A 17,047-nucleotide genomic window follows, 5' to 3' on the forward strand; every position below is an offset into this window, starting at 1 on the left:
ACAGAGGGTGTGTGGATGTTAATGACGGCTGGCTCACCACCAGAGAGCTTCACTGAGTTTTTCTGGAAAATGTCTCAAAGCAGTTAACCGGAAGAGTTTTGTTTCTGTTTTTTCTTTTTTTTTTTTTTGAGACAGGGTCTTCTCTGTCTCATCTGTCTTGGAGGCTAGAGCTCAGTAGTGCCAGCTGGGCTTACTGCAGCCTTGACCTTCTGGGCTCAAGCCATCCTACCGCCTCAGTCTCCAGAATAGCTAGGACTACAGATGCAGGCCACTATCTCTGGCTAACTTAAATTTTGTGTAGAGACAATCTCTCTATATTGCCTAGGCTGGTCTGGAACACCTGGCCTTAAGTGATCCTCCCACCTCGCTGGCCCAAAGCGCTGGGATTACAGGTATGAGCCACTGCACCTGGCTCCCCTTGGAAGACTTTTATATAGGGACATACAATTGATAGAAGTAAAGATCTTTTTTTTTCTTTTTTTCTTTTTTTTGAGACAGAGTCTCTCTCTGTCACTAGGCTGGAGTGCAGTGGCACAATCTCGGCTCACTGCAACCTGGGTCTCCTGGGTTCTTGCAATTATCCTACCTCACCCTCTCCAGTAGCTGGGACTACGGGTGCGCGCCACTATGCCCAGCTAATTTTTGTATTCTTAGTAGAGACGGGGTTTCACCATGTTGGCCAGGATGGTCTCGATCTCTTGACCTCATGATCCTCCCATCTCGGCCTCCCAAAATGTTGGGATTACAGGCGTGAGCCACCGCGCCCAGCCGCAAAGATTTTTAAATAATAAAAACGGGGATCTTCCTGTGTTGACCAGGTTGGTCTTGAACTCTTTGCTTTAAGTGATCCTCCAGTCATGGCCTCCCAAAGTGCTAGGATTACAGGCGTGAAACACCGCACCCTGCCTGTGTTCGGGTCACAATCTCTTCTAGATTGGATAAAGGGAAAGAAATAAAGAGGGAGAGAGTATGGTTTCATCAATGGAGATTCTCTGCAGATGCAAATTTCTCCCCTCCAAAGGCAGCTTTGCCAGGCCACTTTTGTTTGCAGCCGAGCCATAGTCATTTCACAATTTGTCAAATAAATATATTTTGGCGTAAAATATTTTATTTTCCTTCACCTCCACTGGACTCTGAGTCTGGAATTTCCCGTGCAGGACAAAGGAGCAGGGACAGCCCATTGCGTGAGGAAGACAACGGTGCCCCCTCTAGCAATTCGGAGCAAATTTGGCTGAAATGCAAATACCCAAAGGGCAAGACGTAGGATGGAAGCTCGCTTAGATAACCTGTGGTTGGAAGAGGTCAGATTGGTTCTGCAGGGCCCTGTTACCCAGGGCTTCCGCTGTCACTCAGGACCGATGGGACGGGGACTGGAGCCTCATCCAATCAGGGGCGCTGGGGCGGGGTCCTGCCAACTGTCCATCCGGGGAAGGGGAGGCCGCATTCCCGCTCTCCAGACTCCCAGGCGTTTTGCACCAAAGGGCTGTCGGAATCTTGGTTTTCCGGCCCCGAGAGGGACCAGGTGTCTCCGCCATAGCTTCTGTTGCTCCGTCGCCTGCGCTGTGACTGGACTGTTAAGAGACATCCGTGGAGAGGAGGCCAGGACACCTGGAAGCTGGGAAATGGTGAGTGTACGGGGCCGGGGGTCCCGAGACGAGGGAGGGGCTGGGTGGAACCGGCCCGAACCGGCTCTGGCGGGATCCGGGCCTCCCCGCGGCGACTTCGGGTCTGCAGAGCAGAGTCCCCCTGGCGCAGCTCGGCCCTCGGTCCTTTCGGTCGCAGGGTGGGGTTGGGCCGGCAGCCGGGACCCCGGGCGTCCTGTCCCTCCCCTGCGCTGCGACTGCGACCCCGACCCCGGAGCCCTCTCTGGGCAGCTCCGCGCCCGTAGCCCAGTGTCTCCCCAGATTGTGCGGAGACCACAGGAGGGGCATGGGGGCAATCCTTCCTCGGGTGTGGGGTTCGTGTGGGAGAAGCGGTGGGCTGTGGGGTCCCTAGTCCCGCCTTTTTTCCTGAAAAACTAAATTGAAGGCCAGGCGCAGTGGCTCAGGCCTGGGAGGTTGAGGCCCTGGGGGGATTCCTTCAGCCCAGAAATTCGAGACCTGCCTGGGCAACATACCGAAACCCTAGTTTCTATCAAAAATAAATTTTAAAAAAATGAGCGGGGCGTGGTGCCTCCCACCTGTAGTCCCAGTTACTGGGGGGCTGAGGTGAGAGGATCGCTTGAGGGAGGAGGTTGAGGCTGCATTGAGCCGAGATCGCGCCACGGCACTCCAGCCTGGGCAACAGAGCGAGACCCTGTCTCAAACAAAACAAAACAAAAACAACGACAACAACAACAGCAACAAACTAAACTGAGGCCTCTTAAAAATTAAAGAGTTTTGTTTCTGAGAATAGGAGTTTGGAAAAAATGAATGAGAAATGTTTCCTGAATTAGAAACACCCAGTCATGGCTTGTGATTTGATAACGGAAAGAGCAAAACTCTGCAAAATAACTTGAACTATATTCTACGCCGAATATGAGAGAGCACCACCAAGGGAAACAACCCCATGTAGCTTCCAGTAAGTGGTCCCCAGGATGTTCGATGGCAGTTTGGTTTTATTCATTTCAGCGAGACAGGAATTGCAGGGAAAAACATGAATCAAGGCATGGAAGGCGGAAAGGGCTGGACACGTAGAAGCGGGGCTTAGAAGGCACAAGTGGTTGATGGATTCTGTAGATGGCAGTTGGTTGAGTGTGAAGTTGTGTCTAAAATTTGAAAGGGGTAGGAAGGAATGTTTAAGCGAAGGGAGTCTGTTATCTGCCATGTGATTCCATCCCTGCCAAAAAACAGATCTGTTTCATTAGATTTTATGAATTCTAAGGCATGACTTAACCCTTGCCTTGCATGGCTTTATGGCTTTAGGTCTTGCAGTTTAGTATTTATCGGCAGGAAGGGTCTCTTTGCAGGTTTTTTTTTTTTTTTTTTTTTTTTAAACAGAGCTTCACTCTGTCGCTCAGCCTGGAGTGCAGTGGCGCAGTCTGGGCTCACTGCAACCTCCACCTCCTGGGTTCAAGCAATTCTCCTGCCTCACCTCCCAAGTAGCTGCGATTACAGGTGCACCCCACCATGCCCGACTAATTTCTGTGTTTTTAGTAGAGACAAGGTTTCACCATTTTGGCCAAGCTGGTCTCAAACTCCTGACCTCAAATAATCTGCCTGCCTCCGCCTCCCGAAGTGCTAGGATTACAGGACTGAGCCACTGTGCCCGGCCTCTCTGCAGGTCTTATGTCTATTTTAACATGAATGTAGGTCAGTTGCTGCATCTAAACTCCAGAAGGGAGTGTGTAGTGTCTGATCTCCCTTACTGACATAACTGGGAACTTTCAGGTTTTTGGGGGGGCCTCCCCTTGGTAAAGAGCCAGTCAGTTGACTTGATTGGGGTGGGATGGGGAGCTTAGGTTTTTATTCTTAGTTTACAGGTTGAAGGATAGGCTTTTATATGGTGCATTAGAATAAAAATCAAAAAAATACTTTGTTGGTTACAGTGATGTAGTCGCCTTATTTGGATTTTTCTCCCTTAAATAATTGAAATGATCAGATTCCTATTATAAGGAGATTATTCAAGCAAAAATCTGAGAATTGCCATTCAAGAAAATACATACTCTAGGGAAATGGGCTTAGAACCCTAGAGCTAAAAGTTAAACTCTTGCCGGGGGCGGTGGCTCACACCTGTAATCCCAGCACTTTGGGAGGCCGAGGCGGGCAGATCACGAGGTCAGGAGATTCACACCATCCTGGCTAACACGGTGAAACCCCGTCTCTACTAAAAATACAAAAAATTAGCCAGGCGTGGTGGTGGGCGCCTGTAGTCCCAGCTACTCGGGAGGCTGAGGCAGGAGAATGGCGTGAACCTAGGAGGCGGAGCTTGTAGTGAGCCGAGATAGCGCCACTCCACCCCAACCTGGGCGACAGAGTGAAACTCTGTCTCAAAAAAATAAATAAATAAATTGAATAAAATAAATAAATAAATAAATAAAATAAAAGTTAAACTCTTGACCTAGTGTCATGTCCCACACCTGTAATCCCAGCTTTGTGAGACTAAGGCAGGATGATTGCTTGAGACCAGGAGTTGGAGACTAGCCTTGGTAATACAACAAGACCCATCTCTAGAAAAGAAAAATAGAAAAATTAGACAGGCATGGTTGCACCCACCTGTAGTTCCCGCTACAAGGGAGGCTGAGGCAGGAGGATCACTGGACCGTAGGAGTTTGATGCTGCAGTGAGCCATTATCGAATCTGACATTCCAGCTTAAGACATTGTGATGGCCATGAAGTCTTTGTGTGAAAAAGATATGAGGAGAGTTAATCTATAATGAAGATCAAGAGAAAAGAGGCCCTTCCTGGCTCTGTTCCGGCATTTTCAATATTTTACAAAAGAATATAGGTAATAAAAAAGGCCAATCTATACTTAGGGACAGGAAGGTTCCAGCTGGCTATGCTACTACTGCCAGGCAGATGATTCAACCCAGAATCACATTGCTTTAAACCTCAAGATAGGTTTTACATTTTCACCAGCATTTGGTGATGTCAGGGTTTGGATTTTAGCCACTCCACCCAACAACAATTCAGTGGTGCCTCATTGTTTTCATTTGCTCTTCTCTAATGGCATGCTATTTTTTGACTGGTTGGTTGTTTTCTTATCGAGTTTTGCAAGTTCTTTCTATCTTTGGGGTAGCAGTCCTTCATCAGATAGGTGTCTTGCAAATATTTTGCTCCAGTCTGCAGCCTGTATTTTCATTATGTTAAGTGTGTTTTCCAAACAAAGCTTTTTTATTGTTATTTTTATTTATTATTGCTATTTTTTGAGACAGGATCTCACTTTGTCACCCAGGCTGGAGTGCAGTGGTACAGTCTTGGCTCATTGCCACCTCAACCTCCCAGGCTCCAGCGATCCTCCTGCCTCCGCCCCACAAGTAGCTGGGACTACAGGGGTGCACCATTGTGCATGGGTAATTTTTTTTTTTTTTTTTCGTCGAGAAGGTATTTTGCCATGTTGCCCAGGCTGGTGTCCAACTCCTGAGCTCAAGTGATCTGCCTGCCTCAGTCTCCCAAAGTGGTGGATTACAGCTGTGAGCCACTGCACCTGACCCAAAACAGAAAGATTTAATTTGAATGAAGACCAATGTATTAATTTTCTCATTCACAGATCATGCTTTTGTGTTGTATGTGAACACTTATTACCAAATCCAAGGTTGTTTCTTTTTGTTTGTTTGTTTGTTTTTTGTTTTGTTATTTTTTTGTTTTGAGACAGAGGCTTACTCTATTGCCCAAGCTAGAGTACAGTGGCATGATCTCAACTCACTGCAGCCTCGGCAATTCTCCTGCCTCAGCCTCCCAAGTAGCTGGGATTACAGGCGCCTGCCGCTGCACCCGGCTAATTTTTGTATTTTTAGTAGAGACAGGGTTTCACCATCTTGGCCAGGCTGGTCTTGAACTCCTGACCTTGTGATCCTTCCGCCTCGGCCTCCCAAAGTGCTGGGATTATAGGCGTGAGCCACCACACTCGGCCTAATCCAAGGTTGTTTTGATTTTCACATGTATTATGTTCTAGAAGTTGTGGATTTTGCATTTTCCATTTGAGTAAATGATGCATTTTGGGTCAGTTTTATGATAGTCGTACATTCTGTATCTCATTCATTTCATTGCATATCATAGTCCAGGTGTTTCAGTATCATTTGTTGAAAAGACTGTAGCATATCTATTGAGTTGCCTTGGCTCGTTTATTAAAGATTTGTTTATTTTGTTGAGTTTATTTATAAGTTCTCCATTGTGTTCTGTGATGTATTTATGTGGTCTTTCGAAATACCACACTGTCCTGATGACTGTAGGTTTATATGAAGTCTTTTTGTCAGATGTTGTTTATAAGTATTGTGTTGACCATTTTGGGTCTTGATATGTTTTGGATATTTGACCCGTCCAAACCTCATATTGAAATCTGATCCCAGTGCTGGAGGTGAGGCCTAGTGGGAGGTATTTGGGCAATGAGAGTGGAACCCTCATGAATGGCTTGGTGCCCATCACACAATAACGAGGGAGTTCTTACTCTGCTGGTTTACAGGAGAGCCAACTGTTTAAAAAATGGTGACTGGGCATGATGGCTCACGCCTGTAATCCCAGCAATTTGGGAGGCCAAAGCGGGCGGATCACCTGAGGTCAGCAGTTGGAGACCAGCCTGGCCAACATGGCGAAACTCTTTCTCTTCTAAAAATACAAAAATTAGCCTGGCACGGTGGCAAGCACCTATAATCCCAGCTATTCGGGAGGCTTAGGCAGGAGAATCGCTTGAACCCGGGAGGTGGAGGTTGCAGTGAGCTGAGATCACGCCACTGCACTCCGGCCTGGGCGACAGAGCCAGACTCCATCTCAAAAACAAAAACAAAAACAATACCATGGCATCTGCTCCACCCTTTGTTCCCTCTTTTACATGTGATACCCTAACTCCTCTTGCATTCCATCAGTAAAAGCTTCCTGAGGCCCTCACCTAAAGGCAGGCAAACACTAATGCCATGCTTCTTGGACAGCCTGTAGAGCCATGAGCCAAATAAATTTTTCTTTACATATTATCCAGCCACAGGTATTTCTTTATAGAAATATAAAACTGGCCGGGCGTGGTGGCTCAAGCCTGTAATCCCAGCACTTTGGGAGGCCGAGACGGGCGAATCACGAGGTCAGGAGATCGAGACCATCCCGGCTCACACGGTGAAACCCCATCTCTACTAAAAAATACAAAAAACTAGCCGGGCGAGGTGGCGAGCGCCTGTAGTCCCAGCTACTTGGGAGGCTGAGGCAGGAGAATGGCGTGAACCCGAGAGGCGGAGCTTGCAGTGAGCTGAGATCCGGCCACTGCACCCCAGCCTGGGCGACAGAGCAAGACTCCGTCAAAAAAAAAAAAAAAGAAATATAAAACTAAGATAAGTCTTTTGCCTTTTTGTATTTCTGCCTCAGTTTGTACACCGGTATGGGCAGTGACAAAGTCTATATGCCTGCCAGAATCACTGCATGTATTTTTTTTTTTTTTTTTTTTTGACACGGAGACGCGCTTTGTCGCCCAGGCTGGAGTGCACTGGCACAATCTCAGCTCACTGCAACCTCTGCCTCCCGGGTTCAAGCGATTCTCCTGCCTCAGTCTCCCAAGTAGCTGGAATTATAGACCTGAGCCACCATGCCCGGCTAATTTTTGTATTTTTAGTAGAGACAGGGTTTTATCATGTTGGCCAGGCTGGTCTTGAACTCCTGACCTCAGGTGATCCACCTGCCTTGGCTTCCCAAAGTGCTGGGATTACAAGCATAAACTACTGCACCCGGCCGTGCATGTGTATTTACTATAAATCTGGAAGACTTTTTTTTTTTTTTTTTGAGATGGAGTCTTACTATGTCGCCCAGGCTGGAGTACAGTGGTGCAATCTAGGCTCACTGTAACTTCCACCCCCCAGATTCAAGCGATTCTTCTGCCTCAGCCTTCCGAATAGCTGGGATTACAAGCACCTGCCACCGCGCCCGGCTAATTTTTGTATTTTTAGTAGAGACGGGGTTTCACCATCTTGGCCAGACTGGTCTTGAACTCCTGACCTCGTGATCCACCCGCCTCGCCTCCCAAAGTGCTGGGATTACAGGCATGAGCCACTGCGTCTGGCCTAGTCTTTTATTTTCTGACCTGGTTGGCCTAGTAGCATCTCCTTTCCCAAGCTGAGTAGAAGGCATGAGAGCAGACATCCTTGTCTGTGTCTTATCTTTGAGAGAAAGCAGTTAGTCCTTCACCATCACGAATGAGGGTAGTTTTGCATTTTTTTTTTTTTTTTTTTTTTTTTTTGAGACGGAGTCTCGCTCTGTCACCCAGGCTGGAGTGCAGTGGCCGGATCTCAGCTCACTGCAAGCTCCGCCTCCCGGGTTCACGCTATTCTCCTGCCTCAGCCTCCGGAGTAGCTGGGACTACAGGCGCCCGCCATCTTGCCCGGCTAGTTTTTTTTTGTATTTTTTAGTAGAGACGGGGTTTCACCGTGTTAGCCAGGATGGTCTCGATCTCCTGACCTCGTGATCCTCCCGTCTCAGCCTCCCAAAGTGCTGGGATTACAGGCTTGAGCCACCGCGCCCGGCTGCATTTTTTATATATACCTTACAGTAGGTTAAGGAAGTTACTTTGTATTATTAGTTTATTGAGTGTTTGTTTGTTTGTTTGTTTAAGACTGAGTCTCGCTCTGTCACCCAGGCTGGGGTTTACAATGGTGCGATCTCGGCCTGCTGCAACCTCCGCCTCCTGGGTTCAAGTGATTCTGCCACCTCAGCCTCCTGGGTGGCTGGGATTACAGGCGATGCCACCACGCCCGGCTAATTTTTTGTATTTTTAGTAGAGACGGGATTTCACCATGCTGGCTAGGCTGGTCTCGAACTCTTGACCTTGTGATCCTCCCGCCTTGGCGTTCCAAAGTGCTGGGATTACAGGTGTGAGCCACTGCACCTGGCCGAGTGTTTTTATCATGAAGAAATGTTGAGGTTTGTCATATGCTTTTTCTGCATCTATTAGGATGTTCTTGTGTTGTTTGCTGTTGATCCTATCCTATTATGGTGTATTGCATGAATGGATTTTCAGAGGTGAGAGCAGCATTGCTTTCCTGAATTGAATGCCACTTCATCACGGGGTATGATATGTGTTACAGGATTCTCTTTTCCAATATGTTGGTGAGGTGTTTTCTGTTGAAATTTAAAGGAGATATTCATGTACAGTATTTTAATAGAATCTCACATTATCTAGTACAGGGTACAGTGCGTGTGTGTATATATACACATATACGTGTACATATGCTGCATTTGTATATAGTATATAGTTTAGTTATGATAGGTAATTAGTAAATATTACATGTAACATGTATATGATATATAAGTGCCACATATAAATGGTATTAGACTATATAGCATTATAGTGTTATAGTGTAAACTTATATACTTTTATCCTCCATAGCATAGTGAGTTTCATTTCCTTATTAACCTGCAGAATACACCAGTCTCATCCTCCTCTGGGAACAAAGGAGAACCTCACCCTCTTGTTGCTACAGAATGTGCCACCCAAAAATATTCATGATCTTAGGTTTAGGAAGAAGATTCTATCATATGACAAGAGAAACACTAGGAACAAAGAAAAAGTATGTAATTTTGACTACATTAAAATTTAAGCTTTTCTGTTTTGAAAGACACAATGAAGAAATACAGGAGTATGGTCAAGGTTAGTGGCTCACATTTGGAATCCCAGAACTTAGAAGGCTGAGGTAAGGGGATCTCTTGAGCCCAGGAGTTTAAGACCAACCTGGGAAACATAGTGAGACCGTGTCTCTACAAAAAGTAAAAAAAATTACCCAGGTGTGGTGGCATGCTCTAGTGAGCCCAGGTACTCAGAAGGCTGTGGTGGGAGGATTGCTTGACCCCGGAGGTTGAGTCTGCAGTGAGCTGTGATTGCACTACTGCACTCCAGCCTGGATGATGGAGTGAGACTCTGTCTCAGAAAATTAAAAAAAAAAAAAAAAAAGAAAGAAAGAAATACAAGAGTATAGGGTCTTGCCACTCAGAAGGCAGCTGATCTTAGCAGCTGAGCAGATTCAAGCCTGGTTACTGCATGGTTTGTAGAATGCATGAGAATACTGCTTGCTATAGGCTTTTCTTAAAAAAAAAAAAAAGAAGAAGAAGAAGAAGAAGAAAGAAATTGCAAAGAGTATTCACCAAATGGAAGAAAAACCTGAGAAGTCTACACCTGGTCCTCACATATATCCATATCAGTTGGAACCCCAGTCTCCTTTATGACACAAGGTTAGGGCTGAATTGGCAGACAGGACTCCCAGGCATTGCGTCCCATCACTGTAGGAGGTGAGCTCCACCGTGGAACACTGTCTGGGTAATGGTGTATCCACAGTCTCCCATCTCACCCAGTTTATGGAGTGACAAGGAGTTTTGGATTTGTGAGTGGGAGATACTCTCAGGACACCCTCCTTCCTTCCTACAGGGAGACAGCATATTATCCCCTATGCATTCCAGACTTGTGAAGCAGGGTTTCAGGTCTAAGTCCCTGTCTCTTGTAAAAAGAGACTGTACTGAAATCATGTTAAAAATGTCAAAGAAGGCTTTATTCAGGACAGTTGTGATGTGGGTCATGAGAACTGTGATATGGGAGAGAGATTGACCTCAACCTTGCATGCAGCAACAACAGTATTGAACCTAGAGCTCAAGGGTAAAATGAGGGAGAGGATGGAACTTGGTGAGGTATCAAGGGTTACAGAAGAGAAAGTGGATGAGTTTTCATGAATAGGGGTAACAGAACTTCACTGGGTATCAAGTTTGGAGGGGCCGGGGTGGGGATTCTCTGAACTCCCTTAGAAGGATCTTTGCTATAACTGGGCTTTGTAGGACAAGGTCAAAGCCTTGTCAGAGAGAGAGTCCTTGAGACCCCCACAGCTACCTTTTCACGGGGATGACAACAAATCCTTAAATTTCTGATTCCTTTCCCGCATTCCAAAGCACCCACTTCCCCTCTCTAATCAACATCTTCATCAGTGTGTCCACCGTGATACATTTGAAAGAGCTGTAGTATTTTGTTTTTCATTTTTCCACAGATCCATCAATGATTGCATTGGAAACTTTTCTCTTTTGTTTATGAATACTTTTCGTGAGAGGAAAGCACTCAATAACCACCTGAAACTTTGTTGTGTAAAATACTTAGGCCAGGCAGGGTGCGGTGGCTCACGCCTGTAATCCCAGCACTTTGGGAGGCCAAGGCAGGCGGATCACCTGAGGTCGGGAGTTCAAGACCAGCCTAACCAACATGGAGAAACCCCATTTCTACTAAAAATACAAAATTAGCCAGGTGTGGTGGCACGTGCCTGTAATCCCAGCTACTTGGGAGGCTTAGGCAGGAGAATCGCTTGAAGCCGGGAGGCGGAGGTTACAGTGAGCCGAGAGCGCGCCATTGCACTCCAGTCCGGGCAACAAGAGCGAAACTCCATCTGAGAAAAAAAAAAAGAAAGAAAATACTAATGCCGAATGATTCCTGATGTTGAACCCTTTTTCATGTGCTTACTTGTCACTTGTATGTATCTTTGAGAAATGTCTTCGAAATACTTTGCCCACCTTTAATCAATTAGGTTTATACTTGGCATAGTATTTTATTAATTTAAATTATTATAAAGTAAAAAACTTAAATTTTACCAGCTTATGCAATTTTAACTGTACAGTTGATTTAGTTAGACAACTCTACATAACTTATCTAAGTGAATCATACTGTACTTTTCTTTTTGTGACTACCTTGGCTGTTAGCATAGCATCCTGAATTTTCATGCTTGTTGTAACAAGGGACAGGTTGTTATTTTCAAAGATTAAATAATATTCCATTGTATATATATATATACACACCCCACAGTTTTGTTATGCATTCAGCCATCAATGAATGGACAAGTGGATTGATGCAGCTCTTGTTTTTTTTTTTTTTTTTTTTTTTTTTTTTGAGACCAAGTCTTGCTCTGTCGCTAGCCTGGAGTGCAGTGGTGCGATCTCAGCTCACTGCAACCTCTGACTCACTTGTTCAAGCAGTTCTGCCTCAGCCTCTCGAGTAGCTGGGATTACAGGCATATGCCACCGCCACCACACCAGCTAATTTTTGTATTTTTAGAAGAGACGGAGTTTCACTATGTTGGCCAGGATGGTCTCGATCTCCTGACCTTGTGATCCACCCGCCTTGGCCTCCCAAAGTTGGCTATTATTAACAGTGGTTTTCATATGTGTCTTCAAGATCTGGATTTCAATTTTTTTTTTTTTAATTGAAAATAAGTAGACACAAAAGTGTGTTGCTGAAAGATATGTTAATTTTGCCTGGGGGCATTGGCTCACGCCTGTAATCTCAACACTTTGGGAGGCCGAGACGGGTGGATCATGAGGTCAGGAGTTCAAAACCAGCCTGGCCAAGATGGTGAAACCCCATCTCTACTAAAAAAAAATACAAAAATTAACCAGGCGTGGTGGTGGACACCTGTAATCCCAGCCACCCAGGAGGCTGAGGCAGAGAATTGGTTGAACCTGGGAGGCTGAGGTTGCAGTGAGCCGAGATTGCACCACTGCACTCCAGTCTGGGTGACAGAGTGAGACTCCATCTCAAAAAAAAAAAAAAAAAAAGATATGGTAATTATATTATTTTTTCAGGTACCATCATACTATTCCATAGGGGCTGTCCATCCTTTGGACAGAGCACATGGGGTTCATTTTCTCTCTTGATGGTGTTCTCTCACACCATTTCTATTTATTTATTTATTTATTTATTTATTTATTTATTTATTTATTTATTTATTTTGTTTTTGAGACAGAGTCTAGTTCTGTCACCCAGGCTGGAATGCAGTGGCACCATCTCAGCTCACTGCAACCTCCTCCTCCCAAGTTCTAGTGATTCTCCTGCCTCAGCCTCCTGAGTAGCTGGATTACAGGCGTCCACCACCATGCCCAGCTAAGTTTTGTATTTTTAGTAGAGACAGGGTTTCACTATGTTGGCCAGGGTAGCCTCAAACTCCTGACCTCGTGATCTGCCTGCCTCAGGCTCTCAAAGTGCTGGGATTACAGGCGTGAGCCACTGCGCCCGGCCACTCTCACACTATTTCACACAAAAGTTTTTACATTTGATAAATATTTGCCAAAAAAAAAAAAGATAAATATTTGCCTTTTTGTTGAGACTGGACACCCTGGAGTTTTTGCCTCTCAATCTTATTGCCATTCAACCTTCAGCAATTCATTAATTATCATTCAGGCTTTTCTACCCAAGCACAGTTTCCAAGAAAGGTTTCTGCTCTTGATTTTTTGTTTTAGTTAGTTACGACTCTTATTAGTCAGATTGGTAGGGACTCTGCCAGGCATGGTGGCTCATACCTGTAATCCCAGCACTTTGGGAGGCCGAGGCTGGCGGATCACTTGTGGTTAGGAGTTCGAGACCAGTCTGTCCAACATGGTGAAACCCCGTCTCTACTAAAAATACAAAAATTAGCTGGGCATGGTGGCAGGCACCTATAATCGCAGGTACTTGGGAGGCTGAAGCATGAGAATCACTTGAACCCGTGAGGCGGAGGTTGCAATGAGCCAAGATCATGCCGCTGCACTCCAGCCTGGATGACAGAGTGAGACACTGTCCAAAAAATAATAATAATTAAAAAAAAGAATTTCTTTCTGGAAGAGAGTGAGCGTTGATAGAGTAAAAAGTCTGATGACTAAATCATGGAATAAATGTTTGGAGTCCATAGCACCATGGGAACTTTGTAGGAATAGAGTATAGGAACCCAGTGCTGTCAGTCTCACCCATGTTTCTTTACACATGTGGGATGTTTCAGGATTCAGTGGCCTTTGAGGATGTAGATGTGAACTTCACCCAGGATGAGTGGGCTTTGCTGGATCCTTCCCAGAAGAATCTCTACAGAGATGTGATGCAGGAGACCTTCAGGAACCTGGCTTCTGTTGGTAAGGATAACAATATTACTTTCCTCAGTGAATTAGAGAACAAGTGTTTCTAGCTTGTCAGTAGTGTGGAGTGATATGGAGTGTGGACAGGGAATAGGAATATGAATAAACGTGACAAGGCTGCAGTGTACCATGAACTTAGAATCTAGTACTTTTTTCATAATTTTACTAATTCAGGACTATTTTTCTGGTTCTGTATTTTAGGGAAAAAATGGAAAGATCAGAAAATTGAAGATGAGTGCAAAAATCCCAGGAGAAACCTAAGGTAATTCATGCTCACAAGAGAAAGCAGTGTCTCTCTAGACAATCATAGAATGGAAGAAAATGTTAAAAAGAAGCAAACAAGAAATAAGCCAAGGCCGGGCACAGTGTCTCACGCCTGTAATCCCAGCACTTTGGGAGGCTGAGACGGGCGGATCACGAGGTCAGGAGATCAAGACCATCCTGGCTAACACGTTGAAACCCTGTCTCTACTAAAAATACAAAAAAATTAGCCGGGCGTCGTGGCGGGCGCCTGTAGTCCCAGCTACTCGGGAGGCTGAGGCAGGAGAATGGCATGAACCTGGGAGGCGGAGCTTGCAGTGAGCCGAGATCGCGCCACTGCACTCCAGCCTGGGCGACAGAGTGAAATTCCATCTCAAAAAAAAAAAAAAAGAGAGAGAGAAATAAGCCAAGTTCCACTGTATTTATTCTTATAAAATTTTCTCTAGGGCTAGGCGTGGTGACTCACGCCTGTAATCCCAGCACTTTGGGAGGCCGAGGCGGGGGGATCATGAGGTCAGGAGATTGAGACCATCCTGGCTAATATGATGAAACTCTGTTTCTACTAAAAATACAAAAAATTAGCCGGGGGTGGTGGTGGGCGCCTGTAGTCCCAGTTACTTGGAGGCTGAGGCAGGAGAATGGCGTGAACCCTGGAGGCGGAGCTTGCAGTGAGCCAAGATTGCGCCACTGCACTCCATCGGGGCGACTGAGCGAGACTCTGTCTCAAAAAAAAAAAATTCTCTAGAAACATATATTTAAGTGTGACACAGGCTGAACATCATGGCTCAAGCCAGCCCTTTGGGAGGTTCAGGTCAGAGAATGCTTGAGCTGAAGAGTTTGAGGCTACACTCGGCCATGATAGCACCATTACACTCTAGCCTGGGTTAAAGGGCAAGACCCTGACTCAGAAGCAGTAAAATTGACAAAGACGGTTAGTACTTGTAAAAGAGTTTATCTGAAAATAGTGTTGGCAGTGCCTAGGTGCATGCCTGTAATCCTAACACTTTAAGAGGCCGAGGTGGGCGGATTGCTTGAGTCTAGGAGTTTGAGACCAGCCAGGGAAATGTGACAAAACCCCATCTCTAGCAAATATTCAAAAACTAGCCAGGCATGATGGTGTATGCTTGTAGCCTCAGCTAATCAGGAGGCTGAAGTGGCAGGATGGCTTCAGATAGGGAGATGGAGGTTGCAGTGAGCTGAGATCTCACCACCGCACTCCAGCCTGGATAACAGAGTGAGATCCTACCTCGAAATTGTTTTAAAAAGTACTAAGAAGCCCTATATCAATATTATCTTTCTCGATAACAGGTATAGCTGGGCCATCTTGTAGAGCATGTGGTCTGTTCATGTTCAGACAGGGCAGAAAACCTACACATTGCTGGACAGTGTTCGAAATGCAAGTACAATGACTTGTTAATGAATATCAAATCAGTGATAAATAAACCCATTATGATATACTTCTCATTGTTCACAGAGGTCTTATGGGAGAGAGGCTCTTGGAAAGTAAAAAAGATCATCAGCATGGAGAAATTTTGACCCAGGTTCCAGATGACATACTGAAGAAGAAAACTCCTCCTCGAGTAAAATCACGTGGAGAAGTCAGCATGGGTCATGCATCCCTTAGTAGGCACCACAGAGCTGACACTGGACACAAGACATATGAGTATCAGGAATATGGACAGAAGCCATATAAATGTACATACTGTAAGAAAGCCTTCAGTGATCTCCCCTACTTTCGAACACATGAATGGGCTCACACTGGAGGGAAACCTTATGATTGTGAGGAATGTGGAAAAAGCTTTATTTCCCGTTCAAGCATTCGAAGACACAGGATAATGCACAGTGGAGATGGACCCTATAAATGTAACTTTTGTGGGAAAGCCTTGATGTGTCTCAGTTTGTATCTTATCCATAAACGAACTCACACTGGAGAGAAACCATATGAATGTAAACAGTGTGGGAAAGCCTTTAGTCATTCTGGTAGCCTTCGAATACATGAAAGAACTCACACTGGGGAGAAGCCTTATGAATGCAGTGAATGTGGTAAGGCATTCCACAGTTCCACATGCCTCCATGCACATAAAATAACTCACACTGGGGAGAAGCCATATGAATGTAAACAGTGTGGAAAAGCCTTTGTTTCTTTCAATTCCGTTCGATATCATGAAAGGACTCACACTGGAGAGAAGCCCTATGAATGTAAGCAATGTGGGAAAGCCTTCAGATCTGCCTCACACCTTCGAACACATGGTAGGACTCACACTGGAGAGAAACCCTATGCATGTAAACAATGTGGGAAAGCCTTTGGATGTGCCTCGAGCCTTAAAATCCATGAAAGGACTCACACTGGGGAAAAACCCTGCAGTTCCAACACTTTGAAAGGCCAAGGTGAGAAGATCGCTTAATTCACATAAGATTCCTTGAAGCTACTGAATCCAATCATGGTAAAAATGTGTTTCCCTCAAATCATGGGAACCATCGCAAAATTATTCTGAAGCTTCTGCAGTCACTGTCATCTGACAGCATTCAGAAATAAATGCCAGTGGCCCAGGAGCAAAAAGTTTTTGGGGTAGTTTAGCTGAGGCCTCACTCAGAGACCTAGGACACAGAGTTGGAAATAACTCTTAAGAGAGACACACTTCCAGTAAGACCGTAAGACAGTTCTGTCATAAAAAAATATATAAGGTTTGGCTGGCACAGTGGCTCAAGCCTATAATCCCAGCACTTTGGGAGGCCGAGGTGGGCAGACCACGAGGTCAGGAGTTTGAGACCAGCCTGGCCAATATGGTGAAACCCCATCTCTACTAAAAAATACAAAAATTAGCCAGGCGTGGTGGCACGCGCCTGTAGTCCCAGCTACTCAGGAGGCTGAGGCAGGAGAATCGCTTGAACACAGGAGGCAGAGGTTGCAGTGAGCTAAGATTGTGCCACTGCACTCCAGCCTGGGTGACAGAGTGAGACTCCGTCTCAAAATAATAATAGTAATAATAAGGTTAGCCCAGCAAAGTGGCAGGTGTATATATACAGAAAGGTCAGAAAAATCTGTTTCCTCCTGTTGAAAGCCCAATACCTAAGTGGCAAGCCCTCATTTTAAGAAACTCATTGAAGGGATAACAGAAGTGTCATTGTCGGACTCACTGCCTCAGAAAGACCTTTATCAAAACAAAAGGCTAAAGTTCCTATTCAAAAATATCCTGTAATAAATGGCTGGCTATTGGGTACACTACGTATTTTATGCCATTCCTTCTCATGAGTTTTCTTTCTTTTTTTTT

The 17,047-nt window shown here is 45.4% G+C and overlaps 1 protein-coding gene across 1 annotated transcript; it reads left to right on the forward strand.

Moving 5' to 3' along the window:
• The first annotated feature begins 1,421 nt into the window (after nucleotides 1-1,421).
• Nucleotides 1,422-16,587, forward strand: ZNF625 (zinc finger protein 625). The gene is made up of 4 exons (XM_010361670.2): nucleotides 1,422-1,625; nucleotides 13,385-13,511; nucleotides 13,716-13,776; nucleotides 15,250-16,587. The coding sequence occupies exons 1-4, from the start codon at nucleotides 1,623-1,625 to the stop codon at nucleotides 16,178-16,180; spliced, it is 1,122 nt and encodes a 373-aa protein (XP_010359972.1). The 5' UTR covers nucleotides 1,422-1,622; the 3' UTR covers nucleotides 16,181-16,587.
• Nucleotides 16,588-17,047: the final 460 nt, after the last annotated feature.

Source organism: Rhinopithecus roxellana, chromosome 8, assembly GCF_007565055.1.
Source record: "Rhinopithecus roxellana isolate Shanxi Qingling chromosome 8, ASM756505v1, whole genome shotgun sequence".
Lineage (NCBI taxonomy): Eukaryota > Metazoa > Chordata > Mammalia > Primates > Cercopithecidae > Rhinopithecus > Rhinopithecus roxellana.